This window comes from Polistes fuscatus, unplaced genomic scaffold, assembly GCF_010416935.1.
Source record: "Polistes fuscatus isolate 324 unplaced genomic scaffold, CU_Pfus_HIC Scaffold3, whole genome shotgun sequence".
In the NCBI taxonomy this organism is placed as follows: domain Eukaryota; kingdom Metazoa; phylum Arthropoda; class Insecta; order Hymenoptera; family Vespidae; genus Polistes; species Polistes fuscatus.
In genome coordinates this window covers 3422006-3432082 of record NW_025113107.1, presented here as the reverse complement: position 1 = coordinate 3432082, position 10077 = coordinate 3422006, and the positions used below count along the sequence as shown (strand labels likewise).

The 10077-nt window shown below is 35.5% G+C and overlaps 2 protein-coding genes across 3 annotated transcripts in view; one reads left to right on the top strand and one right to left on the bottom strand.

Annotated features, from left to right (window-relative positions):
* Positions 1-49: 49 nt before the first annotated feature.
* Positions 50-7150, top strand: LOC122519477 (glucose dehydrogenase [FAD, quinone]). 2 transcript variants are annotated; one of them, XM_043638943.1, is made up of 8 exons: positions 50-205; positions 1662-1831; positions 2833-3076; positions 3334-3592; positions 3706-3966; positions 4252-4482; positions 6159-6486; positions 6559-7150. In XM_043638943.1, the coding sequence occupies exons 2-8, from the start codon at positions 1662-1664 to the stop codon at positions 6869-6871; spliced, it is 1806 nt and encodes a 601-aa protein (XP_043494878.1). In that variant the 5' UTR covers positions 50-205; the 3' UTR covers positions 6872-7150. The 2 variants fall into 2 exon arrangements, with proteins under 2 accessions (XP_043494878.1, XP_043494876.1); XM_043638941.1 differs by lacking the exon at positions 50-205 and having other exon boundaries at positions 1650-1831.
* A 231-nt stretch (positions 7151-7381) lies between these two features.
* Positions 7382-10077, bottom strand: part of LOC122519255 (zinc metalloproteinase nas-4-like) — a 16017-nt gene continuing 13321 nt past the window's right edge. The window contains exons 4-7 of the mRNA XM_043638597.1: positions 8484-8867; positions 8084-8389; positions 7884-8017; positions 7382-7605 (exon numbers count right to left, since the gene is read on the bottom strand). Coding sequence (XP_043494532.1) covers positions 7456-7605; positions 7884-8017; positions 8084-8389; positions 8484-8867 — 974 coding nt within the window. The 3' untranslated portion in view covers positions 7382-7455. The remainder of the gene's footprint in view (positions 7606-7883; positions 8018-8083; positions 8390-8483; positions 8868-10077) is intronic.

The following is a 10077-nucleotide window of genomic DNA, read 5'->3' as shown; positions in this document are numbered from 1 at the left end:
ATTACGGACGCGATGGGAATGGTACCGGTCTAGTCGGTTCTCGATCGTGCCACCGTGAGCCACGATTTTCTTCGATTCGATAGTGTCGCTGAAAAGGCACATATATTCTTCAAATTAAACCTCCTTCGATAGTGTGTGCAAACTCATTTGAATATCGGCTTCTTATAATATAGCCGATAAAAAACACGTCTGAAACGGCTTAAAGGTGAGCGCCTATTTTTTCTTATACATTCTTCTTTCACTCTGCTTATAGAGGGAGTGAGAGAGAGAGAGAGAGAGAGAGAGAGTCAATACCGAATAGCGAGTCGTATTTAAGATTGAATTTAGTCGCATTAATTATTAACTCGTTTCACTGCATACCTTGGCATTAAACAACCGGAGGGTCAACACACCTTTACCTTGAGATTTTTTCATCGATTTATCCAACTCTTTTTACACATTCTCCTGCATCCTCGTATCGTGAGATTTTATATAAACGTTAAAAGAAAATATTTAGACATTAACTGAGAACATTAACTTGATTAGAGATATTCATTGAAATGTATTTAAATAGTTTTATTTAATCGTTCAAGAAGAAAGGTTTTTTTTTATTCGCAGATGCACTTTTATATTAGATCGTAGAAAACCTGCAGTAACCGAAGTAAGTCATTTCTCAATCTCTAACATATACATCTGCATAAGTAGACATACCGAATATATATATATATGAAGAAATACTGTTGATTGTACACTTGCTGTCACTACAGCAAAACTAACTTCTTTCATGAAAAAACTAGTTAACTTTTGGCTGCGCTTCACGATAGGATACTTTCTTATTTTTCGTTTACTTTACCCATAGAAATCTCAACAACTAGAAAATTTGTCAGGGCATATTGGGGGCAGTGAGGGCGTATTGTGCTTTTTGTGGTAATTCTTAGTTCAAGGACAGCAAATTTATATTACAAGAATATGGAATTAGAAAGAATTTGGTGGTAATTATCTTGTTGGAATAAAGAAAAGAAAAAACAAAAGAAAAAAAATATTCTCCAAGAATACAATATACTTAAAAGAAAGTGCGAAACTGCGTGACTTTTGTAATCAACAGTAAGAGACCCGGTGCAGTTCTCGGTCAGTGAACGTAACGGTCTTGTATACGAAGAGACATATACGCGCATTACGTCTAACATATTAATTGTCAACCGTGATGGTGAACAATTAAGAGAAAACAAAAGTTCTTAATTGTGATAAATACAAACATATAGAAAATGAAAATGAACTTTCAATGAAAAGACACGAAAATTGTAGAATACGAAAGCTCGGGATATATCGGAGTATCTGACAATGAGAATTGTAGGAAGAGGAAACTCGGCTTGTAAAAATGTTACATAACGTAGAGATCGTATACAACGTACAAAAGGGGGTGTGGGGGGATCAGAGTTTCCCTTCGAATTCTTTACCGCGCGAGAAAGCGAAAATTTCCACGGGATTCGCTCTGCGCGAGACCGCGAAACCACGAAAAAAGGTAACAAACGGGTCATTTATTTTTCAATGGAACCAATGGGAATTGCTACGTGTCTGCTTATCAAAATCAATACATAAGATAAAGTCTCTAATCTAAATAAGATAAAGAATAAGAATATTAATCAAGGGATAAGTTATTAATGCTTGTAATGATATTACAGATGAGCTGTAACTGCCCTTTGACCACGGCCACAGGGCCAACGTTGGCATCTACTTGTGGCGGACCATCGTTCATGCTGTTCATGGGTCTTCTAGAAGTGTTTCTGCGAAGTCAGTGCGACCTTGAAGATCCTTGCAACAGGCCTATACCTCCGAAAAACGTGAATATGAGGCAAGCCGATGATTGTGATCCGTTAAATGCTATACTATAATTGGGATTTAGGTCAAAGACGTGCGAAAGAGAGTTATCCAAGAGTTGATCGTTATCGCTAGATAACGACTCGTTAAAAAAAGGCTATCATTAACTATCTCATTTTGTACATAGATACAAATTTATTTGCAAAATATATTAGCAAATTATTTTTTAATTATATTCAACCAAAGCCTTTCCTCCATATCTTTTCTTTTTGAAAAATCTTGAGAAAGGAAAATGAAGGACACTTTAACGAGATTTCGCAACAAAGATGAAATCTACTGTCACCTAGTACTGTTCTCACGTAATGCTAGTTGTGGAAATTGTCTTCTTTTAATAACGAGACATAATATACACGACACAGACACAATAATAACTCTCTCTCTTTCTTTTTCTCGATTTTTTGTTTGTTACATTAGTCTCTCGGAAGTAAGAATCATCCATGACATTTTTTCGCGTACATATTGTCTAGATAATTCTCTTCTTACGTTACGTCGAGACGATAGATCCAACGAGTAATTTAATACGTAATATAATAGCAGTTTTTTTGGAAATATTGGAAATATTGAAGCATCTGCTAGACTTGAAAGGTATAATAAACAGTAATTGAACTTGATTAAACGAATTCGTAGATCGCGTTTTGATTTCTTCTAACGAGCTGTTAAACTGGATATTGCTTCGGATTATCATACTTTTTATGCAATGCGTGTGTGTAGATACGCGATTACACGTGGGTGAACGTGTACGTGTACGTGTACGTGTACGCGTTATTGCACTCAATTGTAATATTCCGTGACCACTCGGGATGATCGGGTTTAGCAAAGTCATGAGAAAATCACCTTTCGTTCAGTTGGAACCAATCCAATTGTTCGTTAAACCTAATTTCGCGTTCACGTTTCATGAAGAAATACGATCATAACCGATTACTCGACAAATTCTATGCTCAATGATGTAATAATAAAGAAACGTTTTATTTTTAGATACGATTTCGTGGTGATAGGAGGAGGTAGTGCCGGAGCAGCAGTAGCGGCGAGATTGTCAGAGGAGCCAAGATTTTCTGTATTATTGTTAGAAGCTGGCCTAGATGAGCCAACCGGTACACAAATTCCATCGTTCTTCTTTAATTTTCTCGGTAGCGACATCGATTGGCAATACACGACAGAGAGCGAGGATCAAGCGTGTTTGAATAAAGACGATAGGAAATGTTATTGGCCAAGAGGAAAAGTACAATTTTATCACATTCTCCAAAAAAAAATAACTTCGAAAAAAAAAAAATATATATTTTTTCTATATATACATGCTAACGTTGAAGCGTGAAATCTGTTAACTTATGAAATAACAGGCTATTACGTTGTGCATTTACATTATATCGACTAGTTTTAACTAGACTAGTTTAGCTATTCGCATATATTAATAGTACCTGTATATATCTATCGTTTTATATCTTATATACTTAAATATCTATCTATTTACGATTGAAGGTTCTCGGAGGTACTAGCGTTATGAACGGAATGACCTATATGAGAGGCTCTAGAAAGGATTACGACGATTGGGCCAGAATGGGCAACGTTGGTTGGTCTTATGAGGATGTCTTACCGTACTTTATAAAAAGCGAAGATAATCTTCAAGTGTACAACATGGATATCGGTTATCACGGAGTTGGAGGACCGCTGACGGTTACGCAATTCCATTATCATCCTCCTTTGAGCTTCGCCCTCCTCGAAGCTGGAAAAGAACTTGGTTATTATTGACAAAGAGAATTTTCATTTTGCTCGATGTAGATAGGCTTCATTTTGACACACTACATTACGCGCTTTCTTTTTCATCCAACGGATTGTTATCTTTTGCTATAGGATACGACACGGTGGATTTGAACGGACGAACGCACACCGGATTTGCCATAGCGCAAACGACCTCGAGAAACGGTTCTCGACTTTCGACGGCTCGGGCCTTCCTTCGTCCCGCTAGGAATCGTCCAAATCTCCACATCATGTTGAACTCGACGGCAACGAGGATTCTCTTGGACGGTAATAAGAGGGCAGTTGGCGTGGAATTCATTCATGACGGGAAGTTGAATCGAGTATCCGTCGCGAAGGAAGTCGTCGTAAGCGGAGGTAACATTTATTCTTGCCAATCCAACCTTCTTACCTTCCAACGAGAGATCTTGCTTTTTGATTGCCAACCCTATATTTTTCGAGAATATACTTTAATTAAGCGTACATTATAGCTCCCTATAATTTACTTGACGTTAGGCTAAACTTATTATCGCGAGATATAATTGCGTCCTTGAAAATCTAAATTACAGTCCGATGCAAAGTACAACAGTTCATTGCTAGAACATAATTATATCGTCATTTATGATATAATCATTATTATTATGCTTTTTATCTCTAACAAAGGTGCCGTCAATTCACCTCAGATACTTTTGAACAGTGGCATTGGGCCACGAGATGAACTGAATGCCGTCGGTGTACCCGTAATTCATGATCTTCCTGGAGTTGGCAAGAATCTGCACAATCACGTTGCCTACACATTGACTTTCACGATCAACGACACCGATACTACTCCGCTTAATTGGGCTACGGCAATGGAATACTTACTCTTCAGAGACGGACTCATGTCTGGCACGGGTAAATTAATAACTAAATATTTGAACCATTTTTTAGCGCAATTCAAAATCGCCTTTGAATGAACCTTTCTTACGCACATAAAGAAACGCGAATCGTTGGTAGCGTTGGTTACACATCTCTTATGGGATCGATGCCGGCAGCAGCCGGCTTCGTGTACGTCTAGTGAAAGTTTATTGCACAATTATCCTCCTTTGCTTTTTCTTCTCTGTATTCGTCGATCCGCGATGTGATGTAACACTTTTCAAATTATATTTCGTTATATTTATAGTTTGTTAATACAAAAAAATCGATCAATTTTAATAACTTTCTCAGGGAGCAATTTTGTTTACTTTACATTCTACTTAATAGCACTTCGACTATCTTAAAAATCCAAAAAAGGAAAAAAAACGCGTCCAACGTTCGCTAGTCTATTAGCTAGTTTCGAATGTTCTATTCTGTTCTATTTCGATTCAATGAATTTCACCCGATTAACTGTCACACTTTGTTGTCGAGAAGTCATATTTCATCTCCATTACTCGTCGCGTCGTCTTTTTTTTATGCTTGATCGATTTGAAAAGCCTTAACGATTCAAGGACGTTACATTCATAGTGAATGTAAAACGTTTTTTGTCTTTTTTTTTTTTTTTTTTTTTAAAAAATAATCTCTTATAACGCTAATAATCAATGTAATGTTCGAATGTTAAATCATTTTTTCGATTCGAAGCTTCGGATATAAACTTGTACGTAAACATTTCGATTGTTTCAAGTGCAGAGACATATATAATGTACGTAAGATCAAGACCATGACATAATATTGCTTTCACCGAGTTACTACCCACGTAAAAGGTTCTAAGTTCAGCTTTGCAAGTAGAAATATTTTACAACGTTAGTAAGCGCAAATATTACGTTCCATAAAAAGATAACAAAAAGGTCGATGAGAATATTAGAATATTTCAAGCATTATGAGAAATGATATCGGAAAGCTTTTCATCGACGAACGTTAATTTGATCGTAAAACATTAAACTTAAGTTATTATAATATTTATATCTTTGAATTGTGGTCACGCTCCGTGACAAACGTTGCGGAAGAACGCAATGCACGAGAAAGTTCATTATCGGAATGATCGCGGATCAACTTCGGTTCATAATTTTACATTCTCCTATAATTGGTGCGTTTAATTAGATCGAAAAAACTGCATCATTTATTCACGCATTTTACGGCTATTGGTTCAACGAATAAGAATAGGAATGAAATTTAATAAAATAGAAAGAAAAGCAAGCTTTGGTGTTATACGGTAACATGCATCGAGCAATGCAATGCAATGTTAGCATAGCAAAAGAAAATGTGTGTCCTCTAATTAATCCCTTATTGGCAACTTACTTAATCTTTCACTTATCTTTGTACTCGTGTTCCGTATATACCGTACCCTCGAGCATATTCGAGGTATTCGGAACGTAATGTAGCCTCGAGACAAATCGATAGTTGGAAAGAAATAGTTAGAGGGATAAGTTCATTAGTACCGATTTATTTTTTTATTTTTACATTTTCACAAGAAAAAGAAAAAGAAAAAGAAAAAGAAAAAGAAAAAGAAAAAGAAAAAGAAAAAGGAATTAATAATAATTCAAAAAAGAAGTTAGCAAATGTGTAATTTCTACTTAGATACGTTAATTAATAATAGGTTATTATCGATAAAACAGGTATATCGGAGGTAACCGCAATGATCAATACGAAATATGCTAATTCGAGAGAAGATCATCCAGACGTTCAACTTATATTTGGTGGCTATTTAGCTGATTGTGCCGAAACAGGCATGGTAGGGGAGAAGAAAGGGACAAATCGTACCATTTACATTATTCCCACTTATTTGCATCCTAAGAGCCGTGGCTATCTTCGTTTACGCAACAGCGATCCTCTATCGAAACCTTTGATCTATCCGAAGTACTTGTCTCACCCAGACGACATAGCTGGATTAGTTGAAGCCATTAAATTCTCCCTTAGACTATCGGAAACCCAAGCTTTGAGGCGGTACGTATTACATGCTTTTATCCACATGAAATATTTCCTAACGCGTTACATTTCATTTTTTCATGTTTACAGATATGCTTTCCAATTGGATCGTACACCGGTTAAAAATTGTGAACATTTGAAGTTTGGATGCGATGCTTATTGGGAATGTGCCGTGAAACACGACACATCTCCTGAAAATCATCAGGCTGGTTCCTGCAAGATGGGCCCACAAGAAGATCCTTTTGCTGTCGTAGATAATCAATTAAGAGTAAGGGGTGTACGAGGTATTAGGGTAGCCGACACTAGCATCATGCCAAAAGTCATTTCCGGCAATACGAATGCTCCAGCCATTATGATAGGAGAAAGGGCAGCTGATTTTATCAAAAGAACGTGGATCGGTTGAGTGTTATCAACGTTACGGATGGTTATTGTAGATAGACACGAATATCCTCAATCATCGAATTTTTATCGATTGAACTTTTTTATCAAATCAAAAAATATTATAATCGTAAGTATGATATTTTCTTCTAGAGTTGCGCTGGTTTTGTCATTTGCATTTCGCGAATATAAATTCTCCTAGACAAAAAAATAATTTCTAAATAATTTCTAATTAATTTCGCGCTTTGATTTACTTTCTCTTCGGGGATATAAACTTGAGTAAAAAACGAGCGTATAAATAAAAGAAAAGAAAATATGACAAGCCATTTTTATAAATGCATTATTTTATTATTATTATTATTATTATTATTATTATTATTATTATTATTATTATTATTATTATTATTTAAATAATGTATAAGTAATATATATGTAACAATATACATATAAGAAAAACAGTGAAAGTAAAAATATCTACTTGTCTCTGTGCGACCTAAAAATATACCTGAGATCAATGATCCAATTACCCGACGATACTCAATTCAAGATTATCATTTGGATTAGATCATTTTCAAAATCACATACAATTTGTGAAATTAAAGAAAAATATCAGTTATGACTACGCCTGCGTTTATTGCAGTGATACATTCTGCGAATCTTTTGAATGTCTCGTTTACTAAGTCCCTCTCGTTGTCCAAGTTCAACCTTGGTTTTGCCCTGGAAGATTTCTCCGATAAGACCCAAAAGACCACCTGGTTCCTACAAAACACACGCCAATGCATGCGAGTGACCAACTGGACCAATACCATGAATCGATATGAACCGATAGCACGAAAGTTCATTAATAAATGAAACTTTCTTTTTTTTCTCACATATTCATTAGATACATATCCATATCCATACAATATATTATTATATACTATTATATATTATTATGCGTCAATGAAATTAAGGAAAACTATGCATATACGATGTAATAAATAATATTTTAGGTGAAATTTATGCATGATGTGATTTCGATTAAAAAGCTTACTCACTTTTGGTATTATAGTTGCTTCTCCATTTTTGGAAAATGCATAGGCGGAGTAATGCATCACGCTGCCATAGTCATAGCCAACACCGAAGGCATCAGTTATTTCTCTCGATGTCTTTTCGAAATTACTTTCGTGACCTAATCGACAGGAAAAATAATCAATTGACAATTGATCCATTTATTGATTGATTTATTTCCATTTACCGTTAACGATGTTTTTCCATATGATAGTAACGTATTCATCTCGCTCATATCTACTTTGTTCATGAAAAAAGCCAACAGCGTGCATCAATTCATGAATGACGGTACCCTTTTTGGTAACGCATCCTGGTACCTGAAGATTCACATCTTGCCGCCCACCTATTCTACCTACGCTACTCCAGCAACCGGTAGTACCTGCTGTAATTCTAATGTAATCGTTTTCCTCGCCGGTATATTGCTTGAACTTGATACATGTATATTTGTGATATTCCTCCATAGCCTGATAAATGAGTTTAAGTTGTCTTTCATCTAGAAAATGCGAATACGAATGTATTCAAAGTAGCTCAAGCTCCAAGTAATAGCTCAGCTCCCCCAAAAAAAAACAGATTTCACACAATCTTACCAAAATAAGGGCTGATCATGTAAGGAATAATACCATTGGGCCATCTAGCAGCATTTGCTTTCAAACCGTTCCTACTCGTTCCAAGTGGAAAAAGGATATCTCCTTCAGCGTAATTACCCAATTCTTCAGGATTAACTGACATTCCTTCGTGCCAGTTAGCCACTTTTAAACCCGTCTCGTTACTCGGCAGACCGTATGCTGCTTCCCCAAGATATTGCAAACGAGATACGAGCCCTCCTGGACTATCCACCGAATTGTCAGAGACATCTCGACGTCTGTACGGCCAAGCAAACGACAAACTTGTCGATAAAACGATTGCTAACGCGATTATAATACATGACGGATCTTTCATCCTGTATTCTTTCGACGAGTCTATTAATTGAACTTTTAACAGAAAATAATGTTTTAGACTTGACAAGATATAAAACCGACTAACAAATATACGCCTATGATTTCTGTCTTTATACTCATCGGAAGAGCTTATGCCCCCCACCTGCAAATCGGCTAACACTTCCGTACGGAAGTATTCGGGGACAACCGAGTTGTCCTGATAAGTCCAAATGGACTTTGGGTGACGGGACCTTAAGATTTATAGTTTATTTAATACCTCCAAATGTCCTCGAACAAGAATGCTTAAGAAAAGGAGTGTGCAAAGGAGTACGGATTGATTATATTCCACAAGTTTATCTTTTCACAAGTGCCAATGGATATTTCATGCCAATCTTCTCGAGTATTTTCTTTACTTTATCTATATACTATCCTATATACTATCCTATGTAATATCCTACTTATCTTTAATATTTCTTTCGCATTTCTTCGAATGAACATTTTTTTTCCTTTTTTTACGATCATGTAGAAAGTACATTGCACAAGATGACTATTTCAGAAAGTAAATGTGAATAATTATATGAACAATTATATACAGGATAAACTTGTGATGTAAAACTCTGTTAAACTGTGTTATTATTCAAACAACGAGAATGCAAAAATATCCAAAAGTTAGACGATTCGTTTTCTATATATGTGCAATTCAAATTTTACATTTGGACATTTATAATTTCGACTATTAATTAATATCACTGATTAATAAACTTTGTTATTTATTTTTTGTTTCCATGTCCTTTCTGTTCTATTAAGCGAATATGAACGTCCTACAGAGAGCGATTCATTCAGATGCAAATATCACTAAACAAACATTTGTCATCGATACTTTGAAAAAGAGCCTTGTCAGATTCTACAGAAGTATCTTTGTCGACGCGTTACAAGGTTACTAATAAGATTATTTATTCAAGCTTTACTACACTTTCCTACACTTCGTGTTCAAAGAATAAATAATAAAATCAAAAACGGATCCTTGTGAGAAATTCTGCAAAACTTCCGTCTTCGAATAATTCCGAAATCAATAAACCTACGATAAGCTTTTACCACTGAGATAATTGATCTTGATTGTTTATTATTTTTTAAGTTATGGAAATAAACAAGTAAGAACAAAAATAACACACGTATACATGCATAATGACGTTTTCAGTAATGTCGAAATTCGGCTTATCAACAAACCGGTTCACAAAATCTATCTAATGCTCGCAATGTGTTA